Below are 26,094 nucleotides of genomic sequence, written 5' to 3' on the forward strand. Positions count from 1 at the left end.
TCCCTGGCATGTGGGTGGGAAATATAAACCAGCCTTGTCATGGTGCAGGACTTCCTCCCTCAGAAGCACCCTGCCTTCTCCCACCTACCAGCATCCTCTCAGGGGTCTTAGAGTAGTCCTTGCTATGCATTTCTCACTGTACATACCTTCTTTCTGCTCAGAGTGCTTACTGATGTGTCCTTTATCTTTAAAATGGCTCATGCTACAACTAGTCATCAACATACAGTATAACACAGAGTTTTCATTTATAAGTGTGGCACTGATGTATAAAAAATGCATAGAAGGAAACAAAAAGAAGAGTGGAAATGTTGCTCATCTTCAGTCGTCCAAAGGATAAAAGATGAAACCTGTGCAAAAACATAATAAACATATTGAACAAGAAAAAGATAAACCTGACTGGTTACTATTGGTAACAGTTTGTAAAAATTAAAGGAAAAGTTTTTTAAACCTTTTTGAACAAAGCAAACATTATAGGAGATGAAAGTAGAGTGCAGGACTGGGTTACTGCATGATTGCTGTTTGAGCACATTTTGTGTATATTGTTAGTATACTTTGTACTTACAGCTCATCCATTATTGGTCAGTAAACCCAGAACTCAACTGTTAGCATAGAGGGGTGACTGTCTGCTTCTAGTCAGAGTTGCTTGTTTCTTTCAGTCTCTTCATTCTCAGTCTTGTTGTGCCATGTGTGGCTATGATGTCTGATTTTGTTATACTAACCACTTGCCCTCCCGAGGATTTAACCCCCTTCCTGACCAGGCCATTTTTTGCATTACGGCGCTGCATTACTTTAACTGAAAATTGCGCGGTCATGCAATGCTGTACCCAAATGAAATTTATGTCTTTTTTTCTCCACAAATAGAGCTTTCTGTTGGTGGTATTTGATTGCCTGTGCATTTTTATTTTTTGCACTATAAACAAATAAAGAGCGACAATTTTGAGAAAACAACAATATTTTTGACTTTTTGCTATTAAACATGTCCAGTAAAAAAATTTTAAAAAATCAAATTTCATCAAAAATTTAGGCCAAAATGTATTCTGCTACATGTCTTTGCTAAAAAAAATCCAAATATGTGTAAATTACTTGGTTTACATGAAAGTTATAGTGTTTACAAATGGCAGTATATATACTGGAATTTTTTTAATTATTTTTTTTAGTAGTAATGGCGGTGATCAGCGACTTATATCAGGACTGCAGGACTGTGGCGGGCATTCTGACAATGGGGGGAACTGACTTGGTGTCATTGACATCCCCAGTGACACCAGTACAGTGATCAGTGCTAATAAAAAGCACTGACACTGTACTAATGGCACTGGGCTGGAATGGGTTAACGTGGGGCGACCTATTGGTTAACGGTGTGCTGTGCTGTTTCATTATAGGGGCTGTGTGTGTGTTTCACTGTAAGCATACTGTTTTGTATGGCTCTGCTATGCAGAGCCATACAAAGCAGTGTGCAGGAGCTGACAGGGGAGAGATCTGTGTTGTTTATACAGAGAGACTTGGCAATCACCGGGTGCCGGTGAGTAATCACCGTCTGGGACCCAGTGATTGACAGCCGAGGCCCCTACCCAGAACTACAAAATCATGTAAATACACATGATTTTGCACACACGTGCCGCCCTGTATTGGTATTTCTACAATAGGGCGGCGCAGAAGCGGCTAAGGCTAGCGAATCCACTGGGTAGGAGGAGGTAGGTTATGTATTATATCACTACCATGCTTTGTCTATATTTCTAACAAAATGAAAGATAAGAAATAGTCCAACGTTTTAACTGAAGTCATTATATTTTAGGTAGAGAGAGACAAATTGCACATTAAAAGGAAGATATCCTTTGCCCAAGCATTACCATTTGATTCAAAAGCCAGAGGAGACACATGTCCCTGGGAACAGGAGAAAGAGATCTAAGTGATTAGGGCCATGCCAATAATTACGTTGGCATTCTTCCCTGTGCAGGACACGAACAGACATTAGCACAGTCATTATGGAGGGTAGATAGTGGAGGGCTCACTTGGGCAATCAATGCCCACTTTTGTGTCTGCACAATGGCGTTATGCCTGCTGGTGTTTTGGAATTACAGCAATACTGTTTAATGAAAAGAAAACAAGTGTTTGTAGGTCAAATTCGCTGCCCATTGCATGGAAAGGATATGACAGACAGAATAATCATGGAGACCCTGTAAGCGTGAAGGGGCAGAGATTGATTTACATTTTTTTCTGTGGTGAAGATTTGCATCTCGCAGTTAACAATGTAAAGCCTTTCATCATGTACATAGGACATAGCATAGCAGCACTGGTTCAGACCTTGCTGGCAGTGAGCAGCCAGCCATTTTATAGCATCACAAATCCACTACACTTATCTATTATATTTAAGAAATTGGAGTGCAGTTAGTGCAGATTATTCAGAGACGTGGAAGAGCCAGTGAAACAGTGCTTTCATACGCTGGGGAGAAAACGTTTGTGAACCCTTTAACCACTTGCCTAGCGGGCACTTTTACCCCCTTCCTGCCCAGGTCAGTTTTCAGCAGGGGCGGACTGACCATTTGGAAACTCGGGCACTGCCCGAGGGCCCGGGGTCAGTAGGGGGCCCCATGAGATGCCCCTGGTACCTTTTTCATAGGCTTTTTTGAGTTTGGGCAAGGACACAGGGGCCCCATGATCCCCTATTGCCCGGGGCCCCCATGAGTTGTCAGTCTGCCCCTGGTTTTCAGCTTTCAGTGCTGTCATACTTTGAATGAAAATGCAACACTGTACAAATATGAAAATTTTATAATTTTTTTCATACAAATAGAGCTTTCTTTTGGTGGTATTTGATCACCACTGGGTGTTTTATTTTTTGCACTATAAACAAAAAAAGACCAAACATTTTGAAAAAAAAAGTTTTTCTTTGTTTCTATTATAAAATTTTGTAAATAGGTAATTTTTCTTCTTCACTGATGTGCGTTGATGAGGCTGCACTGATATGCAGCACTGATGGGCACTGATAGGCAGCACTGATGGGCACTGATAGGCAGCACTGATAGGCACTGATAGGCTGCACTTATGAGGCAGCATTGATGAGGCGGCACTGGTGGAAATTGATGAGGAGGCACTGATAAGGCTGCACTGATAGGCAGCACTGATGGGCACTGATAGGCTGCACTTATGAGGCAGCATTGATGTGGCGGCACTGGTAGAAATTGATGAGGAGGCACTGATAAGGCTGCACTGATAGGCAGCACTGATGGGCACTGATAGGCTGCACTGATAGGCACTGATAGGTGGCACTGATAGGCTGCACGTATGAGGCAGCACTGATGAGGTGGCACTAGTGGGCATTGATGAGGAGGCACTGATAAGGCTGCACTGATAGGCAGCACTGATGGGCACTGATAGGCTGCACTTATGAGGCAGCATTGATGAGGCGGCACTGGTGGAAATTGATGAGGAGGCACTGATAAGGCTGCACTGATAGGCAGCACTGATGGGCACTGATAGGCTGCACTGATAGGCACTGATAGGTGGCACTGATAGGCTGCACATATGAGGCGGCACTAGTGGGCATTGATGAGGAGGCACTGATAAGGCAGCACTGATACATGGCAATGATTGGCACTGATAGGAAGCACTGAAAGGCTCAGGGCTACCTACCATTATGTTTTTGGATTGTAAAAGGCCACCAGAGCACCAAGAAAGTATCCAAACAAATATAGAAAGAAAATACATTTTTATGTAGATAATGTCCTTGGTGTGATTTCTAAGCAGGACTGCAAGGCCACAGTGATAACCAATATGCCTCTGCAAAACTGTCTAATGCACTTTAAAGTTACAGCTCTGAAAATAAGCCTTGTTGCAGGATTACATCATTATATAGGGATTACATCATTATATAGGGATTACATCATTATATTGAATCATGTTTGCATTGTAAATTGTGGGATTCACGTGTTATTTTAATCTACCCTAACACAATGGTAACACAGCTAAGTCTTTCTATCTTCTTTCCCAGCAAGGCTTTATTTTTAACAGAACTTGCTAATTATGGTAATCTGTTTTGCTTGACTGGACCTGCTTTCTGGTGTTTTGTCACCTGAGAATATTTTAGCTTTTTAATTAGTGGTTATGAAGTGCTTTGTTCTCAGACCTACCCTAATCTGTACAAATAATCAAACTTAGCGAAGCTGTGACTGCCTATTACCTGGGAAAATGCACCTTTTCCTAAGACACTATATGGATATCAGATTACACATGGGAATTCCAGACGCATGTAAAAGCTGAAGAGTGGTAGTGTATGGAGCCAGGAGTGTATGTAGAATTTGTGCTGCCCTAGGCAACACAAAAAATCTACAAAACAAAATCTACACACACACACACCCATCACCTGCCAGCCAGCCCCCCCCCCCCCCCCACTTGCAACCCCCGCACACCATGGCTGCCCTGTGATCCCACACACACTGTGATAGAATATATTGGTGACGATGGTCAGTCCAAGTGATCACTGCTCCCATAGACGATCATTGTTCATGGGATTACCTGGTACTCCAGCTCTAGGATAGCCCCCATCTTCATAGGCTGGAAGAAGCACACCTTTAGTCTCGCAGAAAGGGTGAAGGTGAAGTCTCCATCCACCATCTGGGTGAAGGTATCTCCGCTGTACACTCAAAGTCCCTTCTTCCTAGGGGGAGGCAGCATTACCCTCACTCCGCTCTGCCACCCAGCTCCAGTGCCCAGGAGAACCAGCATCCCTCTTCTTCTTCCCCCTGAAAAATGCCACCCAAGGCAAACGCCTTGTTTGCCTCGTGGCAAATATGCCCCTGTATGTAACACCACCCCCAAAGGAGCCGCTTGGAAATGTTTGGGTTCTCTGTTCTGAGCCTCGACTCCGAGAACAACCTCAACCCCTTCAACACACCTGGTTGAATAGAAATCACTTCAAGCATGTATAAGGCACAATTACATATACCTTTAACATGGCTGTAAGTTATTACCTGAAATTTGACACACACCCTTTACAGTAGTAGTATTTGTTCTTAATCTATTGATAGGAGTTGAAATAAATGGCAGTCAGAACATAAACTAGCACACAGCAGGTGAGTTTAAACACAGTCTGCTAGACAGAGTAGAACCTACACTAAAATAGCGTAGATAAGGTTCTAAACAAGTATGGGCTGCAAAGCCACCTGGTCAGCGACCCAACAGTAGCGCCTTCCAAGTTGCTCCTGATTTGCTGTTTGTCCTGATTATCTGGACTGAGGAGGGGAAATAGAAAGCAGGCAGTGAGAGGAGATTTACCAAGCCCAGAATATTACAACAGCAGCCGTACACAGCGGGGTAGGGAGTAAGGGGGGGGGGGGGTTATGTTGGCATCCCGCTGCACATATTTAACTACATTTTTTGGTTTTTTGTAGAATGTGGAACAATTAGGACCTCTGTCTTGATTTTTTTGCTGTCTTTGCCCAAACTTCCTCTCTTTATTGCTTTAGCCTGTTTATTACAAGACAAAAACAGATATTGCATAAAACATGTGTTAGGAATATAAGTAGATATATGTCTTAAGATACGGTAACTGGAAATTAATCAGACATATGTTCCCATATCTGCAGGTGGAATTAATTGCCAATCTTACCCGTAAACTTGAGATCTTGAAGGGTGCCAAGGAGAGTCTTACAGTTGATATAAAGGTCAACAACAGTCTTGGCGAGCAGGTGGAGGCATTGATCGAGCAACTCTGCAAACCCAATGAGTTTGACAAGTATAAAATGTTCATCGGCGATTTGGACAAGGTGGTGAACCTTCTGCTCTCACTGTCAGGGCGCTTGGCCAAAGTGGAAAATGTACTACGCACTTTGGGTGAAGATGCCAATACTGAAGAACGGGTATGTTCATCTTTTTTTATATTTAATTATAAATGCCTGTTTGTTGTATTCTGTCTCAGTTACTTTCTCGTCTCTCCTACAGCTCAGCTGTTTTTCATTATCTACTGTTTTTCATCAGCTTCTTTTTATTTCAGAATCCATCTCTCTTATAGTATACACATTTTCAGTATGTAACACTCTCTCATGAGTTTTTGGTGGAGAGTTTTACAATCAGAGACCTATACTGACCAGTTTCTTTTAGAGCATTTCAGAGGTGACCCAAAGTCTCAGGGCTACCTTGCTTTTTCTTGGCAAGCCACATACATCCCAAGACTTTTGGCAATTTAGGGCAAAGACCTCTAGCAGTTAGTATACATGCCCTAATGAAAGGGTTTCAATAGCTATTTAAAGTTCAACAAGCAAATATTGTTTAACTACAAGAGGCATGTGTGTTCCTACTTGAATTTTGGTTTGTTTGGGTATCTCTTCCAGATCTATAAAGTAATGTTGGGCTTGATGTTTGAGTATGGGCACACAAACGGTAATGGCGTTCGGCGGGCTGTTAGCCTGCTGAACGCCCCACAATGTACTACGCTCTCACAGTGCAGTGTGAGAGCCATGATTGGCCAAAGCAATACACCTGACCACAGGTCAGGTGCAATGCTTTGATCAATCACATCACAATACACTGTGAGAGCCATGATTGGCCAAACTCACGGTGACTTTGACCAATCATGATTCACGGCTAAGTCACACAGCAGCCTTGTGTAGTGTGTTGCTGGACACTGCCGAAGATAGAGGGGGGAATACTCTCCCCAAAAAAAAATAATAATAATAAAAATTAAACAAAAAATACATTTAAAAAAAGGAACCGCATGGGTTCTCTCCCTAATCCTTGCATAGAGTTCGAATTTCGAGCTCGAACCTTTATTAGGTTCGATCGATCAACCACGAACCAAACACGGGGATGTTCGGCCCATCACTACTGTAGAGTAACCTGAAATGAAACCTTGCTTTTGTGGAGGAACTTCCTGTAATAATTACCAATCACTGCAGCGTTCTCTCTTTGTGCAGGGTGACTGGTCTTGTATACAACCCCCTTTAGTTTGTGGTGGGTGGAGCCTTTTGGGTCCCTCCCACTTCTCTGCTTTCAGTACAGGCTATGTACAGCACAGTGATAATGTCACTACTACTTACAAGGTGATAACTGGGTTTGCAAATGCATTTTGTGGACACAAAGTGGATTTATATCCCTTGTGGCTATTGATGGATATATTTAATTGAAAGTTTTTATGAGATGAGATTATAAGTGCTTCTCCATGTAGCTAATTCCATGCAATTGTTCCATAAGGTTACAAGAAGGAACAGCTGTGATTTTTGCAGCCAAAAGCACTGAATATAATACTGAATTTTAGACTTGTTCCAAGATATATTTCATCACGGTGGCCCCTTAAAGAATCTTTCACTAAAAAGTCATTTTTAAATTTGGGGAAAAAATGGTGAATGTTTTTTATCGGCAAAAAAGATTTCCATTGATTATTTTCACTTTTATCCAATTTCCCCCCAAATTTCCCAAAAATAAAATGAGACATTTTGCAGAAAAAGTTTCTACACAAGTAAAATTGTCAGAACTGATATTTTATATATTCTAATAGGTTCTGTAGTTTGTATATGAAATATATAGACTGCAACAGGGGGGTGGACTGACAACTCATGGGGCCCCCGGGCAATAGGGGATCATGGGGCCCCTGTGTCCTTGCCCAAACTCAAAAAAGCCTATGAAAAAGGTACCAGGGGTATCTCATGGGGCCCCCTACTGACCCCGGGCCCTCGGGCAGTACCCGAGTTTCCAAATGGTCAGTCCGCCCCTGGACTGCAATTAAACCAATAAAGAAGGCCTGTACTGAAAGAAATATGATGGCTTATATATCTAACCCTTTCTGTTGAAAATGCTAGTTGCCTGGCAGTCATGTTTATCTATGGCTCATTCACTCCAGCAAATGCATGGCTGTTGGTGTGCATTGTATGATAGTGCCAATGCATTGACCCTGGCACATCACACTGTTTACTTTTTAGTGCACAATTGACATTGCAACCTGCTATGTTTAAAAACAAGACATTCCTAAGTATTATCAGGCAAGCCAGATTTCCCCGCTGCCTATGTTGCACGCTTCCTCAGAGATTCCTCTCTGAGTCCTGCTGGAACTACCTAATTATGCCCCTATTGTGACATTGACGCTTCTATGGCTTCCCCCTGCCCTGCGCCCTACGGCACTGAGTCTGATTTTGCTCCATGGCTTACAAGTGTGGGACTCGGTACGTTACTCCAGTGGCCTGATGTCACCTTTCTTGCCTTTGCTCTTAATTACTAACAACCCTCTCTTCCCACCGGGTTTAGATCAACCAAGGGTTTTTTCTTGGTGGGTGGCCAATGGTTTTTCGCAGGTGTGACACTTTTTGACTTCTTGGTCCTTCCCTACCTGGAATTTTCTTCGGGAGTCACAGGATGTCTCCCCGGTGGAATTTTTTCATTACCTTCAATTGCGGCATTGGCTGATCTCATTGTGGGGCACTTCTGCTTTCTCGTACCAGAAATCTGCCTTTGAACTGCTTTGCCAACAGCGTCCGGGCACCCTGGGCCTTATTTCACTTTGCAGCTTTGAACAGGCGCGCGATGCATACTTCTCTTTCATATGTTGTTCAGTGGGAGCACGACCTGGGGGCAGTTGTGGATCTGAAGGACTGTAATAGGGCCAGGTCGCCTATAGCTAAATGTTCATTTCACGACCACGCTGGAGGCAGCATACAAATTATTGTTTCGTAGGTATTGGGTTCCGGCTTGTTTGGCCCAGGTGAACCCTGTCTGCAGTGATCGATGCTTTCGGGGTTGTGGCCATCATGGTGATGTATTGCATATCTGGTTGTCATGCCCAAGACTGATTTGTTTTTGGTCTTGTGTGTTTGGCCTCCTTTTCACCTTGTTCCATCTCTCTATACGACGGGATTCTCTGTATGCTTTGCTTCATTGACCCATACCGGGCCTCTTGGGTCATCAGCAGAAGTTGGCTTACTATTTGTTTTTGTTGGCCACTAGAACAATTGCTCAGGCCTGGAAGAGCCCGTTTGTTCCTCTTTAGGGGGTGCGGGACCGTATAACCTCTATGATGCTCAATGAACAGATGTCAAGTATCTGCAACGACTCCCAGCGTAAATTCTTGAAAATTTGAGAGCCGTGGTTGCAATATGCCTTTCCCACGCTTTCCCTGGCTAGTCTGAGGATGTTATGTTGTTTGGCATTGGCGTTTTTGGATCCCTGCTCTTGGTTTTGTTATCTTTTTTCTTTTGCACTCCTCCTGCCTATTCTCTTTTTTTTGTTTGTTTTTGGTGTGGCAGTGAATAGCTGCCTTTAGTTTGAGTTACTATCAGTGTTATACTAATGTTTTGCTATTTAAGTACCACTGATAGCTCCTGTGTGGGCGCACCTTTTGCTCTGTTGATGTTAGAGCATTGATTTTTTTAATTTTCTAATTTTTTATTTGCAATTGATAGCCCCTTCGTGGGCGTGATTTGTTGCTCCTGTGTTAAAATGTTAAAAAATAATAAAAACCATTGAAATAAAAAAAACAAGACATTATGCTTTGCCCATGCATCGGAGCTGTGCTGAAAATAGCTAGTGGTGCAGCTCTATTGCATGTGGTGTGAACGGGCCCTAACAGCTTCAGTTTTTTCTTGTTTACTAAGGCCACAATGGGAGCACAGAGCCCTATACAGCAGGAAGAGTCCTTTCTTTATCTTTTTGTACTAGCATGTAGCATGCACATGCATCGACTGTATAGATGGGCATGCAGGCATGGGTGCACAGCCCCAAATGCACAGACTCTGTATTGGGTGCTGTACACCCATACCTGTTAAACTAGGATGTGCAGGTGAACAGAGGTGTATCCATTCACTTACATAGGCTATTTGCATGTAACTACATTCTAGTACAAAAAGATAAACAAACAGCTTTCCACACTGTACAGGGCTCTGTGTCCATGTGAATATGCCCTCTATACATACAGCATTAATCTGTAGGTGATCTGTCACTGATAAAAAGTATGCAATGTACTGTATGACTAATCTCGTTACGGTTTGACCAATTGTGTGTTTGATACATTGTTGCAGAACACCTGGAATGAAAAGAAAAAGCAGCTCTGTGGTCAACATGAAGATGCCCGAGAACTCAAGGAGAACCTTGATCGCAGAGAAAAATTGGTGACGGATATTTTAGGAAACTACCTCACCAGGGACCAGTTTCAGGACTACCAGCATTTTGTAAAAATGAAGTCAGCTCTTCTTATTGAACAGAGGGAGGTGGACGATAAGATCAGACTTGGTCAGGAGCAACTGGATTGCCTATTAGAAAGTTTACCTAGAGATTTCATGGACAACAGAAAAGTGCCTTTGAAAGAAGAAGGTGTGTCTTCTTCGGGGAATGTAAAGATGCTTCCACCATTGACCACTTCACTTTAATGTCCTTCTTAGCAACTCAGGCAAATGTATACATTAACTAGCTAGTCATTCAAATCCAATTGTGTTACAACCACAGTAATAATGGCTATAAATCAAAGAAGTGTCAAGTAAGGAAAATTCTGGATGAAGGGATGACTGAATGTGTTGTTCCACTGCCTCGCTCACTAGATGCTGCTGGGAACAGTGAAAATCCATGCAAACCACACATAATGGAGCAAGAAGACAATACATTATTCTTGTGTCCACACTGTGAGACTTCTAGCCTGTAGCTATGGGGGATTTATGCCTTATTGACTCAGCTTTTCTATTTATAAAACTCCTTTTTTGTAATTCAATGTTGTAAGTTTTGTATATAGGCTAACCTTTATTCTGCTGTAGAGATTGCCTTTTCATGTTGTAATGAAAATTAACTAATTCAGTGGTGCCCAGTAAGTAAAATACTTACTTTATTGCATTTTAAGTTTACATAAACTCACCCCTTTTGGATTGACAGATGTACCATGTGAAGAACAATGTAGGGAATTATATGGCTGACATTTTCCTGTGCTTAATTGATCAAAATGTCTGTAAAGATTGTGCCAATAAAAAAAAGTAAAAGAAAACACAATTAATTCACAAACTTAGGAAATGCAGTCAGAGCATTTGATGAAGCATTGCAGAAGCAGAGGTTGTCTTTGGTGAAAAACGCATGTCAATAGATCCAAAGATATAGACTGAAGGGCCAACAGTAGGGTCTAGGAGGCTGGATGGGGTGGCGCCCTCTTGTCTTAAAGTATATCTAATGCCAAAACATTTTTTCTTTTCATTTTAGATAGAGTAGAGGAGGGTTAAAATTGCAGTTATTTTTCAATTTTTGCCATCTGCATCCTATTAGGGAGATTTACTTTTACTTCCTGTCCTGTAGACTCAACAAGAAATGAGAGGATATCTTTTCAATATGTGGGAAGTCCACAATTAGACAATTGTCATGGGAACATGTGTTATGAAAGATTTAACCTCTATTCTGTTCTGTTGGCAAATCAAAAATTAGATTTTACCCTGATTTCCAATCTCAGTGAAATTGGTGATGAAGACAATTAGAGGGAATATCCCTATTGAAGACCTAGACAGCAATAAAAACTTTGCAGTGGCTCTACCCCCTCAACACTCTATCCAAAACTAAAAAAAAAAGTTTTGACTCTAATTATACTTTAAATTTTTATATAGTTTCAGTAGCTTGCATCTCTGGATCTGCTTATTGCCTTGACATGTAGTTTTCACCAAAAGTTACCCGTTTACAATTTCTTTTTTTTATAATTTGTTTAGTGTGATTTTCTAAGGTTTGTGACAGATTTAATTAAAATACATGCCAGCCTTTAACATTCAAACAGTGCCTAACATATATGAAATGCATTTTTGGAAAAACGTTTTACAAGTACCAATTTAAAAAATGGCATTGCCTGTGAGTGCATACTGTAGGTGCCATTTTGTAGGGCAGCTTAGAAAATGACAGCAATAGATGACATTACTTTTTATTGCTGCTTGTAGGACAGTTTTCCTAAATGCCTTACATTGGTCTCTGGAAAAAAAAAAAAAGGGGGGTTTGCTTTGCTTGTTTGAAACATGTCCTTTTAAAGGAGACACTTTGCTCAGCAAAGATATACTGTGTGTCACTTCTCAATTGTCCACTTTGTTTTATGTATTTCTGTTTTCCTTGTGCATACACAAATGCAGCACCATATTTGAACTCTGATTTCAGGCAACAAAACACAAATATTGACAATAAAAAAAAATTTGTTGGAATCCAGTTTATAACATTTTTCTGTGTTTTTTTCCATGGATTTATAGCATGCTAAAGGACTAGATGAAATGCAAAATAACATGAACGAATTACAAATGACCACTTGCACTACAATATCTTTACAAACTTTTTTATTCAATATACCAATAGCTACATAGTGCAAAGATCTACAAAAATACATTCAATCGGTATATAATCGGGCAGGTTATTGTACTAGTTGTAAGTCTAAAGCAGGGTATACATGGAACAAAAATTGGCTGGTTCAGCAAAAACAAGATGACTTTTGGTCTGTGTGTACTGCTGACTGCTCAACAGAAGCCAGTCTAATGACTTGCTCCTGTAGAAAGGTCATATTGGAAAAGCAGCCAATGGCTGCATCACTGATCAGTGTATTCTGACAGGAGGGAGGGTCCTTAGTGGGAAAGATCCCTATATCACACATTGTTTGTGTTGATGCGGGAATCTGTCAGTTGTTTTTTTTTCTGTGCAACTCGCTGGTTGAACAAACAAAATGAACATGTACACCCTGCTTTAGGAGACTGTGTAATCAAATGATATCATGTATGACCACTTTTAAAATGTAATCAGAATCTAATTAGATCTGATCTATATAAATAAAGGGTTGCAGTGAATCATTGCCAGTTGCTCAAATAATATTGCTTTTTGCAGTACCTGAAGAATAAGGCTATTAATCTGCATGCTATTTACCAATACATCTGTCTACTTGAGAAGAGATCAGGTATCCTCCAAACTCGTCTCTATTTGAACCTGAGCTTCACACTATTTTCTAATCCAATGAGCAGCGAACTGGGTCATTCCCTGCCCCACAGCACACAAAAACAAAGGTGTGAGGATTCTAGTGATGTCATTGCCCTTATTTGGACACATGCCCATATTTAGTCAATGTCAGCCAAAGCCCAGGTTCAGAAAGAGATAAGTTTGGAGGGTGCCTGAGCTCATCTCTACTTGGTAGATATAAAAGTTTTCATCTGGTATGTAAGAGCTGTCCTCCTGAAATTGCCAGTTGGCTGGTTGTCATGTTGACCCATTGGATTGAGTAGTCTCTGAGCTGCTGGCTTGGCAAGCATGCAGGTCTATCTTTACCTTTTTGCTGCCATGCCATACCCTTCATTGTTTACCTATGGTAGTCAGATCAGCTTTTTATAGTTTCTCACTTTTTTATCATTTTCAAAAGATCCCCAAAAATATACATTTTTTTAAAGCATAGCATCAATACCTACCCCAAAAATAGGATCAAAATTAAAAGATAGTGTGTGGCAGGGATTTTAACACACAAACAAAATACATAATCACTTTATTGAACATATAAAAATATAAAAGAAACAAAGGCTTAAATGTTGCATAGCATTGATCAGTATCCCAAAAAAGGATCACTAACTGCATGCATTTCAAAAACTTCCTTATATAACAAGGAACTATATCTCAATCCAAAGAGTGTGGGCCTAATGACCAACGCATTTTGAGACTGAGGCTCTTCCTTGGGCACAACTCCAAAACAACACTGGGAGATATAGCAGAAATCACATATGGAGATGTAGCCTGTGATGAAGCATTGAAAACACACTTTATGCATTATGCAGGTGCTCAATCGAGTCAGAATCATGAAGGGGCCAGCAGGCAGGGCCGGAGAGCAACAGCAGAGATTTGTGAGACCTATCTTCTACCATATATATGACCCATCTGGTGGCTTGACTTGTTTAGTACCCTATCCATATAGCTCTTTTCACAATCCCATACTTGTGCCACCTTTGACATTTCATTTCTTATATAATTAATCACAGGTACACAATGCAAGGTTTTGATATACTTAGGAACCACACTCACACCATGTGCAGAAAAACGTGGCTCTTTAGAAGACAAAACCACTTGTAAATCCCCCCCCCCCCCCTTACATAACAATAGACACTAATTGAAAAAGGGCAAGGGAAATGGTGCCATTAAAGTGCAAAAATAATAGTAACATACTGGAGTACATTCGCCTCTCCTCCTGCCCCTGGGGTTTATGTTGCTGTAGAGGCATTGGAATCCCGTGGTTTTGGCTTTGAAGCCTATAGCTCATAGCATATAAATCCTGGCCATGGCATGAGTAGGGCTTATGCAACTGATTTTGAACATTTGGTGGAGGTTAGGGATGGTGGACTTGATACTGCAGCTGACCATATGATTGGTTGCATGTCTGTGGAGTCACTTGTGGTGGTGTTGGAGCATGTGGAGTACTAAGTTCGGGGTTAGGAATATGAGAATAGAGCACACCGAAGGGCCCCCTTGATAATGCTTGATCTAATTTCTACTGGCACTTGTTTATTAAGTGGGACCATTGTCATAGCCAGGTGATATTTATCAGTGTCTTCAATGCTTCTTTTTTTCTGATAATTTGTTTATGGCACTCTTGAGAGCATCATCACTGCCATTTGCCTGTTTTGCCTATCTCCTAGGAGGACAATCTCTGGTTTAATTTCTTGGCCTTCTGCTGCATAAGCCAGACTGCTCCTCTGGTTGCACAATGGGTACTTGTGAGGTGATGGTTGCACTAGACACCTCAGAAGTTGCATCCACAGGCCTGGCAGCTATGGCAGTTGATTGTTGAAAACATACTTCCCTCTCTGCCTCCTCTTCCTTCTGCTCATCTTCAAAGCGGCAACTCAGTGTTGGAAATTGAAGTAAACATTAGGCTAGGTTTGGACAAGGGTTAGAATTAGGATTAGAGTTTGTTAGGGATACGTTAGGGCTAGAGTTAGGGCAAGAGTTAGGTTAGGGATAGGGTTAGTTTAGGGCTAAGCGTTAGAGTTAGGTTATGGAAGAGATTAGGGACGGTAGACATGATTTTACAGCTGGCCATTTGATTGGTAGGCCACCTCTGGTGGTGGTGGTGGTCATGGTTGATCTCCTTTCTACTAGGACTGGTTTAATAAGTGGGACTCTTGCCATAGCCAGGTGATTTTCATCAGTGCCTTCAGTGCTCCTTTTTTCTGATAATTTGATTATGGCTATTATGAGAGCATCATCACTGTTTGCTAGATTTGCCTGTCTCCTTGGAGGACAAGCTCTGACTTGATTTTGTGGCCTGGTGCTGGATGAGCTAGACTGCTTCTCCAGTTTCCACTATGGGATCTTGTGAGATGATGGTAGGATTAGACACCTCAAGAGTCCACAGACTCTACAGTTATGACAGTCAGTTGTTGAGCACACACCTCTCCCTTTTGGTCTTCTTCCTTCTCCTCCTCTTCAAAGTGCACTCTCTGCTGGAAATCAAAGTCAACATTAGTAGTTAGGATAACTTAGTGTTAGTGTTAGGATTAGGTTAGGGCTGGGGTTTGAGTTAGGGTTAGAGCTAGAGTTGAGGTTAGGTTAGATATGAGTTAGGGTAAGATTAGGGTTAGTTTAGGGTTAGGGTTAGAGCTAGGGTTGGGTTAGGGTTAAGATTAAAGTAAGGGTTGAGTCACATTTAGAATTAGGATTATGGCCAGGGCTAGGGTTAGGCTTTAGCATGTATAGGTTATGTTTAGGATAGTATAAAATTACTCACAGTTACACATAGCAAGGTTTTGATATACTAATGAACAGTCACACCATGTGCTGACAAACTTGGTCTGTATTTGACTCTTCTAAATACAAAAGCACTTGTAATTTTCCACCAAAATTGGCATGAAGTGAACAAGGACATGGAAAAATGTGTCATGAATGTGAAAAAATAGTACACTTGTAATTTCTCAAAAATTGAGCAGGAATGAAAAATGGTGCCACGAGAGTGAAAAAATAGCATAACAATACTAACTGGCACAAAAACAACATAAAAACACTACCTGTAACAAAGCCTCCATAAAGCAAAGAAATAAGATCAGCAAAGTTGTGGGAATGGAGCACTCTGAAGAGCTCCATGATAATGGAGTTTCTACTGGCACTTATTTAACTACATCAATACCGGACACTTTCAACCCCTTCCAGTCCAGGACATTTTTACGTTTTCAGCATTGGCACACGTTGAGTGACAATTACTCAGTCATGCAACACTGAGGGTCTACAAAGACTTCAAACTATGGTGTATATATATATATATATATATATCGGGTAAAATAAGTATTGAACACCATTTTTCTCAGTAAATATGTTTCAAAAGGTGCTATTGTCATGAAAATTTCACCACATGAACAAATAAGTTCAGAAATTAAGTTATGTGTAAAAAATGGGATGACACAGAGAAATAGTATTGAACACATTAACTGAAATTTATTTAATACTTTGTACAAAATCCTTTGTTGGCAATGACAGCTTCAAGACCCTCCTGTATGAAGAAACATGCATTATTCAGATGTGATTTTGGCAGATTCTTCCACACAGTCTTCAAATCTTGAAGGTTCTGTGGGCCTCTTCTATGGACTCTGCTCTTTAGTTCTTTCCATAGCTTTTCTATAGGATTCAAGTCAGGTGATTGGCTGGGCCATTCTAGCAGTTTTATTTTCTTTATTTGAAATCAGTTGAGACTTTCCTTGGCTTTGTGTTTGGGATCATTGTCTTGCTGAAATGTCCACCCTCATTTCATCTTCATCATCCTGGTAGATGGCAGCACATTTTTATCAATAATGTCTTGGTACAATTTTCCATTCATCCTTCCTTCAACAACATGAAGTTTGCCAGTACCGTATGCTGAACAAAGCCCCACACCATGATATTCCCACCTCCAAACTTCACTGTTGGTATGGTGTTTTTTGGGTGATGTGCAGTGCCATTTGACCTCCAAACATTGTGTGTATTATGGCATCCAATGAGTTCAATTTTGGTCTCATCTGACCAGACCACAGTTAGGTCCATATATATTTGGACACAGGCACAATTTTATTTTTTTAAGGTATTTACCAAAACATATTCAAGCTATAGTTATATGATGGATATGGGCTGAAAGTGCACACTCTCGGGTTTAATTTGAGGGTATACGTTCATCCAAATTGGAGGAAGAGTTTAGGAATTACAGCTCTTAAGAATAGCCATCCCCCCTTTTTCAAGGGACCAAAAGTAATTGGACAATTGAAAAAGCTGCTGCAAGGCCAGGTGTGGGATACGCCTTTGTTATTTCTTCATCAATTAGGCAGTTAAAAGGTCTGGAATTGATTTTAAGTGTGGTATTTGCATTTGGAATCTATTGCTGTGAACCTACATCATGAGTTCAAATTAGCTGTCCATGCAAGTGAAACAGGACATTGTAAGGCGTCAAAAACAAAACAAATCCATCAGAGAGATACCAGCAACATTAGGAGTTGGCAAATCAACAGTTTGGTACATTCCGAGGAAAGAAGAACGCACTGGTGAGCTCAGCAACAAGTGATGAACACTCTCCAGGTGGTGGGCGTATCATTGTCAAAGTCTACAATCAAGAGAAGTCTTCACCAGAGCAAATACAGAGGGTTCACCACAAGGTGAAAACCATTCCTAAACCCGAACAATAGAAAATCCAGATTAGACTTTGCCAAAAAACATCTAAAAAAGCCAGGCCAGTTCTGGAAAAGCATTCTTTGGACGTATGAAACTAAGATTAATCTGTACCAGAATGACAGGAAGAAAAAAGTGTGGAGAAGGCTTGGAACGGCTCATGATCCAAAGCACACAACATCATCTGTAAAACATGCTGGAGGCAGTATCATGGCATGGGCATGCATGGCTTCCAGTGGCACTGGCTCATTGGTGTTTATTGATGATGTGACAGAAGACAGAAGCAGCCAGATGATTTCTGCAGTGTTTAAAGATATACTGTCAGCCCAGATTCAGCCAAATGCACCAAAGTTGATTGGAATGCGCTTCACAGTACAGATGGACAGTGATCCAAAACACACTGCAAAAGCAACCGGATGCTGTTTTTTTTAGACCTAGAAAAAGCATTTGATTCTGTTGCCTCTGTGTATATACAGGCTGTTCTGGCACGTATGGGTTTTGGTGACATGTTTCCTAATTGGATAGGTTTGCTTTGTGATCACCCGGAGGCCACTATGAAAACAGGTGGTAGGCTATTATCTGAGCTCTTCCCGGATGGTCGTGGCACAAGGCAAGGTTGCCCCCAGACTCTTTGTCTTGATGATGGAGCCCATTGCCTTGGCCTTGCGTACCTCCTCCTCAGTGTGCAGGTGCCCTTTATGCCAATGATGTGGTGTTGTTCCTTGATGACCCAGTGACCTCCTTGCGTCTGCTTTATCCATACTTGATCATAAAGCCTCCTTTTCTGGCTTAAGGGTGAATAGGCATAAATCTATGGTTCTCTCCTTGGTAAGGATGCGGGTCGCCCCCCACAGTCTACTTCACTTCTCTGTTCTGCAGATGGGGCTGACTTCATGCACATCTTCCGAGACTGTCTGGCTATACAGGGGTTTTGGTCTGAGGTCCTTCGGTACCTCCAGGCAGTGATTACTATACTCTTACACCCATCAGTGGGACATTGTCTCTTAAGTCTGGTAGACGATTTATCCCCCACTAAAGCTATACGCACGCTGCTCACTTTGCTATTTTATCATGACAGAAAACGTATCATTCTGTCTTAGAAAAAAAACAATGCTCCAACAGTGGAGGCCTGGAAATCCCTAATAAACAAAATGTTACCATTCTATAAAGCCACATACTTGAATAGGGGTGCACTGCTCAAATTTGATAAGGTTTGGGGTGAGTGGGTAGCTTCTACCCTCACCATCTCAGATTGAGTTACACTCTTTTGAGGTCCCTAGACAGGTTTCCCAGATTTATTTGTCCCTGTATAGTACTTGGCTGTAAACTTGCTCTGTTACTGAATGCCGCTTTGTATAAGTGATGAGCAGTGGGTTGCTTCTATAACATATTTCTGTGATTGTATTGTAGTGAGGTTTTTCTGTATCCTTGACCGCTTATTCTGCGGGTTCCTAATGTGATGTTCACAGGCATTTTTTCTTGTTTTCTTTTTGTTAATGTTTCTTTAAGCTGCCTGTCACCTTCTGGTGACATTACAGTCATTTGTTTGTATTGTATTTGTACAATATTCTCTACTGCAAATAAATAAAGAGAATTAAAAAAAACTATAGCAGCCCAAATTCCTATTATCCAAGCAAGCCTAGCCTACAGCTGCCCCCAGGAATGCCATGTTCACTGGCCAGGAAGTACAGGAGGCTAAAGAAAAGGAATAACTAAAGAGTTTTATGTGGTTCCAGGAATACAGTTGTCCACAGGGAATGGCTGGGACGGGTGTCTCACAGGAACATAGTCAGTAGGACGTGCAGATGGGTCAGTCCAGGCAACAAGCAGAAACGTGGTCACTAAACAGGCAGATCAGGAATACTGACTCTAGTTACACTGGATGAGGTTGCGGAGCAGTATAACCTTGCATATGAGCTGCTGTTTTACCACTCTTCAATGACTACCACATTAAAGCTGCAGAGGCAGCGGCTGGGAGTGTACGCCTGCCGTGGCTGCAATGTTTGCTTTGCAACTGTGGAAGGAATTTTACCCCCTGTAACCTTGCCAATCATGACCCATTCAAGTGAATGAGGTTGCTTCTGCGGGCCCCAGGGAGTTAAAGCAGGTGGTGAGAAGGCAATACAATGTCTCCTCACTGCCCTAGGCTGGGCTCGGGTTATTACTATAATTAAGGTTAGGTTAGGCCTAGAATTAGGTTAGGTTGGGTTAGGGTTAGGACAGGTCTAGACTTGGGATTAGGGCTATGACTAGGGTTAGGTTAAACCTTGGTTAGCATTTGATTTAGGATTAGGGATAGGGTTAGGTTAGAGCTAGGATTAGGGTAATGGTTAGGGCTAAGGTTAACTTAGGGCTATGGTTATCAGTAGGGTTAGGGTTAGCTTAGGGTTAGATTAGGTTACTTTAGAGTTATTAGTAGGATTAGGTCAGGGCTAGGGCTATGTTAGGGTTGGGGCTAGAGGTAGAGGTAGGGTTAGGTCAGGACTATAGAGCACAGACCCTGGGAGACAGAATTGCTGCCACTGTGGTTTGATAGGCCTTCTTGGGTTGCCATGTTTGGTAATCTTAAAGGGGTTTTCCTTTTATAGAAAATGTAATGTTTATAGGAATTGCACATCACAGCATGTTAGGTCATTTAAGTCCAAGGCCATTCACAAAACAAATCAGATAAGGGACCCGTTCTATGAAATGTGTTGTCTACTTGCTCCAGTGTTTGTGTGGTCTACAGTATGTTGGGCAGACCACGCGGGCACTGGGGGTTAGGATGAGGGGGACACATAGCAAATATCAGAAAGAAATTTACATGACATAATTTGTCCAGACATTTTTTTTCGACCACAACAAGGATCCATCCTAATTGAGGCTAGTGTGTATTGATAAGTTTCCTCCCCATTGGTGTGGGAGTAACGACAAAAGACAGGAAACTCAATGCATTTACCATTTGAAAAACACATGGTCCATGGAGATTGAATGTTGATTGGGATATCAACGGTTACGTTACCAACAGTTGAATCATTCTCTCTCTTTTTTTTTTAACTGTATTTAAGATTTTTTTGCAAATAATTCGCAATAAATCGCGTTTATAAGCGTTTGTGTTTGAACATTTTTTTTTTACTCCAATTCCCGATGCTGTCCAGAGCCTTTTTTCATCATGAAAAATGCATGCAAAGCATTTTCAAGGTACTCAAATGGACAAAAAAACTCAACACAGGATGTTCCTACCAAGCTTGTCACACATTGTAATGACCAATTCACACCTCAGACCTCTCCCATCCTTGGAAACAAAAGCTATGTTAATGACCATTCACACCTCAAATTTCTCATGAAGACCCCCTGCCAGGTGGCCTTAATGACTCACTCCACCAGACACCTTTCGCACCCTTGGAAACAAAAGAAATGTTTTTTTTTTAAAGAATATTTATTGGGTTTTAACAGGGTATTACAGATCAATACGGTGAGATAGTTATGACACAGTTGCCACATCATATCATATCTGGTCAGAAAGGTAGTGGTGTGGCAAATAATATACGTATTATAATGAGAACAATTGCTAGAAGGCATTTATATAGCACCAAGGTATGAAGTTTGCTTAGGTGAATAATGAAGAAAGTAGCATAGAAAAGTGGTGGGCAAATAGCGTATGTGTAGAGAAAGGGGAAATGATAGCCAGTAGAGAGTGTGTGTTCGGAGAGTAAGATAATGATGTGGTTTGTCCGTAGTAACAGTTAAAGGACATAGATGTAACAGATGTCATTCGCTATCCACCGATAACATAACAAAACAAAAGAGGGTAATAAGAGAAGAACTTGAGAGCTGAAATTAGGTAGGAGTGGTAAGGGAGGGGGAGAGCAAGAGGACAAAGAGTGTAGGGGGTGGGACTTAGTAGCAGGTGGAATAGTCGAGGTGACTGAGTTTATTGAGAATGTTGTCGGTGTGTGGTGGTGAGAACGATATGAAAGCTGAAGAAAAGAAGTATAGAGGATTAGGGAGATATTACCCGGGGACCTAGTTAAACTAGAGAGAGATGGAAAAGGAGGAGAAAGAAGAGAAGAAATAAAAGAAATGTTAATGAGCATTTCACACCTAAGCTAATCTCATAAACAATTGCTGCCCAATGTCACATATGTGCCACATGTAGGTATTAAAACCCCCCATTTTGCTGGCAAACATATGTGTCAAGTGGCCTCAAAGGTGTTAAAGAACAGAATCATTGTAATAGCCAGGGGTTATTCATCAGTGTCTTCAATGCTACTTTTTTTTCCAATTTGTTTATAGCACTCATGAGAGCGTCATTACTGCCATTTGGATGTTTTACCTATCTCCTGGGAGGATAAGCTCTGGCTCAATTTATTAGCCTTCTGCTGGATAAGCCAGACCACTCCTCCGGTTGCCCAATAGGTTCTTGTGAGGTGATGGCTAGACTAGACACCTCTGGAGTCGCATCCGCAGACCTGACAGCTATGGCAGTTGGTTGTTGAACACACACCTCCATCTCTGCCTCCTCCTCATCTTCAAAGCTTTTCTCAGCACTGGAAATCAAGGAAAACATTAATAGTTAGGATTAGGATTAGGGGTGGAGTTAGGTTTTTGCTAGGCTAGAGTTTACCACGTAAAAAAACTCACTCCTACAACTCTATATGCGTTGAAAACTGAGCAAATTTTAGAAAACTGAGTGGATTATAGTGTCAGTATGGGACACGATTCCTGGCCATGCACTGCTTCTACTCTCAAATGTAAGTCCTTTCTATAATGTTTCCATCTGCTGCGCCATTTGCGCCAATGCAGAGGTTAATCCTCTGCATTGTGTAAAAAGGTGACAAAATCCTTTCCAGAGGTCCTTTTACCAAGGAGACCATAGGTCTGGGTAGATCTTGCAAATACCTATGGTATTATGTAAAAGGTAGGTACACTGAACTCCTTTATAAGAAGTTACTCTTACTCTCAGCTACTTAGTAAGCCTTCCTCTTTTGCCCACTTAAGTTTCTCACTGAGTTCGCGAACCAGATCTGGGAATGGGTTATGATCCAATAATTTATACGTTGTTATGTACCCCAGTTGACGTTTGACCTCTTTTTCATAGGAGGTTTCACTCATCAAAACTATGTTGCCTCCTTTATCACCTATCTTTATGACTATTTGTTTGGCATCCTTTAATTTTTTCAGGGCTTGACGTTTAACTAGTGAGAGGTTATCGAAGCTCTTCCATGTCCAATCAATGCTTTTCAAGTCTGTTTGTACCATTTTAAGAAAGAGGTCAAGCCTTTTATTTTTACTCAATGAAGGCAATTTTGTAGATCTTTTAAATCTGCACTTCTCTTTGTGGGAATATCAGTTTGTTCATCATCTTCATTCTTATCCAACAGGGATGTGAATATGTTTAAAGCTTCCCTATTTTCATCTAAGATTGTGGTATCATCTGTTCTTACCGTGTCTTTGCAATCATAAAGTGATCTCAAGAAGACTTTCCCTAAGAGTAGAGCCACATATTTGTAAAAATAGGTATAAGTGAGCGCTAAAGGTAACGAAGCTGCTGAACACAAAAGGTACCAAAAAACAACCTCCAAAGACTCACATATAAAAAAGGTGCAGCGCTTATATATTAAAACATGCAAGATATCAAAATGCAAGAGTATATCCCTGCAAAACGCAGGCAGGGTATAGTTATTATACTGCCCCTTATAGTCTCAATTAACACATAAATATATAGTTCACAATCTCCCAGTGGGTAGGGTGAGGTGAAGGATCAAATGGATCTCTATTGACACACGGTGATAGCCAAAAAGGTGATGTATGGTGATATCCAAAACTGGTAAAAGATTGTGCACTCACCAGATGCACAACCAATATGCGCATGTAAGAGATAACCCCTCTCAAGGTATGGTTCCAGGACTCATCAAAGGCAAGATCTGGTCAATCTCTACGATGTGGACCCTCAGCTGTCATGCATGGCTCTGTCCCCTATAGCTCTTTACTCTGCAGGTAGTTGGAAGCTCACCAGAGAGCCCCAGAAAGAAACAAGGAGGCCAGAATAGCGTGATACCGCTTAAACATGCGTGCGTTTATTTCATCCAGCAAAAGGGTATAATAAAATAATACTGACCAGACAAATGCATTATTAAACGTCCTGCGCCCAGAGCATACCCCCTATGAGTAAGTACGGTTGCACGAAACGCGTCAGAGGGGAACTGCGGCACAGTGACGTTTACCACCGCCGGCACCACTGGGGTCCCGGCGGCTAATTTTATTGTCTGGTCAGTATTATTTTATTATACCCTTTTGCTGGATGAAATAAACGCACGCATGTTTAAGCGGTATCACGCTATTCTGGGCTCCTTGTTTCTTCTGGGGCTCTCTGGTGAGCTTCCAACTACCTGCAGAGTAAAGAGCTATAGGGGACAGAGCCATGCATGACAGCTGAGGGTCCACATCGTAGAGATTGACCAGATCTTGCCTTTGATGAGTCCTGGAACCATACCTTGAGAGGGGTTATCTCTTACATGCGCATATTGGTTGTGCATCTGGTGAGTGCACAATCTTTTACCAGTTTTGGATATCACCATACATCACCTTTTTGGCTATCACCGTGTGTCAATAGAGATCCATTTGATCCTTCACCTCACCCTACCCACTGGAAGATTGTGAACTATATATTTATGTGTTAATTGAGACTATAAGGGGCAGTATAATAACTATACCCTGCCTGCGTTTTGCAGGGATATACTCTTGCATTTTGATATCTTGCATGTTTTAATATATAAGCGCTGCACCTTTTTTATATGAGAGCCACATATTTATATACTGTGAGCTCATCCATGTTTGCAACTGGGGAGAAGGACATCCCCGGTTGTAATAGTTTAATATGTCTTGGGGCTAGCTGGAAATCTGATAAGTTGATAATGTTTTTATCTTTATTTCCTAAGGGATCAAGTCCTACTATGTTTAATTCTTCTGGCTTCTTGCCCATGCCTGGTTGTCCACTGGCTTTTGATATTTGGTTCTGTCCTTTCCTTTCCGTTGTGTCTACTTGGTAGCTGTTGGTTTTTCTGTATTTCCTGACCCTCTTGACCAAAAAAAGTCACTGTCTTAGTCACTATTTCCTTGTCTGTGTCACTTAATAATATTTTACTGCCTGAACGGGAATGTGAGCGGTGGCCTCTTCTCCTGGATCTCTCCCAGTCAGTCACGAGTCTCCTAAATTCAGTAATACTCTATGAATGGCAAGATGTGGGCGTCCAGACGTTTTTTTTTTAAACGTTTTCTGTCTGTCCTGTCTGTTTGTCTGCTGTTTGGTGTTTTTTGAGCACATGTTCCATGCCAGTAAATGTTTCCTCAATGCTGGTAGCACTTTATATCATATTTTAACTAATTGGATATTCTGTTATATGAATATAAAAGTTAATAAAGATATTTGTATACTACCCAGTCACCTTTATAGTCATTATAAGTAACCTCTTTTTCCCCATATGTGGGTTTTTTTTTCCCTAAGTCCACGCCAAGTCCAAGTCCAAGTCCACTGGCCAGGCAAAGGACTGATATAAATATTGGGGGGACAAAAACAGGTTTATATAATTACTTAATAGTGGCAATTTAGAGATACCTTGTTTTCTGTTTCAAGTTACTGTATACCACAATTTGTCTCTATATAGGGGCTATCTTACGATTATTCTTCTAATCCTTGTGCTGCTGGTCATTTCGTCCCTAGTGTGCTTGCATGTGGCTTAGAAAACGCATCAATTTCTACAAACCCTGCCTTGTAGACACCTCATTATCCTGCTTTCTACTGCACACTCACTATTTTCCCTCTAAAAAATTCTATGGGCATTTGTAAAGGACAAAAAAATAAATAACATTTTCCGCTCTAGGCTTGTGTTGGATTGTGCTGTTGTGCGTTCACAAGGTGTGCTGCATACACGTGTCGATGAGGAACATGTAGTCAGAAGGCAATTCTTCAGTCTTCTGCTGCTCTTCACCGAATAACCACAGGCTGTGGACAGATATGTGGCCAATCGTTCGTTCCTAACTAGAAAGAAAAGTAAGGTCAGTCATTTGGTTGTGGTGTAAACCACAGGACTGATTGTACAAAATGCAGATTCAATGGTTGGTAAAACAACTTCACTAAGTATTTCAACTGTATATTCAGTTGCATGCTTGGAGTTCAGCTTTAAAATTCTCTATAAAGCAGTTTTATTTGTGTATAAGGAATGTACCACCACAAAGAATAACTCTTTATCTATTTTAATGAGGAGCTACACTGTTGCCAGAACCCAGTGAGTGTTCTGTTTGCATAACAGTTGACGTACATCGATGTTCTCTTTCCATACCCAGCTCTGCATGTTTGTTACAACCGATTTGACTAATAACAGGCTTAGCGGTGATGTACTGTGTTTGATGAAAAGCGTGATGTGTGTTCTATAGCATCTTCTAAACATAATGAAATATATTTCACCCAGAGTTTCATTATTAACTATAGTATATGCCTGTCAGTGTGCACCAATTATGTGAAAGCATTTTGCTCTGTTGTCCTTC

The 26,094-nt window shown here is 41.2% G+C and overlaps 1 protein-coding gene and 1 long non-coding RNA gene across 3 annotated transcripts in view; one reads left to right on the forward strand and one right to left on the reverse strand.

The window, feature by feature from the left end:
- Window positions 1–12,129, forward strand: part of SHROOM3 (shroom family member 3) — a 264,050-nt gene extending 251,921 nt beyond the window's left edge. For both annotated transcript variants that reach the window (XM_089676000.1, XM_089675993.1), the window contains exons 9-10: window positions 5,580–5,852; window positions 9,996–12,129. In XM_089676000.1, coding sequence (XP_089532126.1) covers window positions 5,580–5,852; window positions 9,996–10,343 — 621 coding nt within the window. In that variant the 3' untranslated portion in view covers window positions 10,344–12,129. The remainder of the gene's footprint in view (window positions 1–5,579; window positions 5,853–9,995) is intronic.
- Window positions 12,130–20,967: 8,838 nt separating this feature from the next.
- Window positions 20,968–26,094, reverse strand: part of LOC149473636 (uncharacterized) — a 34,266-nt gene continuing 29,139 nt past the window's right edge. Inside the window, exons 2-3 of the long non-coding RNA XR_016312565.1 lie at window positions 25,479–25,588; window positions 20,968–22,097 (exon numbers count right to left, since the gene is read on the reverse strand). This is a non-coding gene — a long non-coding RNA (uncharacterized LOC149473636). The remainder of the gene's footprint in view (window positions 22,098–25,478; window positions 25,589–26,094) is intronic.

This window comes from Staurois parvus, unplaced genomic scaffold (assembly GCF_062004578.1).
Source record: "Staurois parvus isolate SC_StPar_1 unplaced genomic scaffold, SC_StPar_1.0 ptg000013l, whole genome shotgun sequence".
Classification (NCBI taxonomy): domain Eukaryota; kingdom Metazoa; phylum Chordata; class Amphibia; order Anura; family Ranidae; genus Staurois; species Staurois parvus.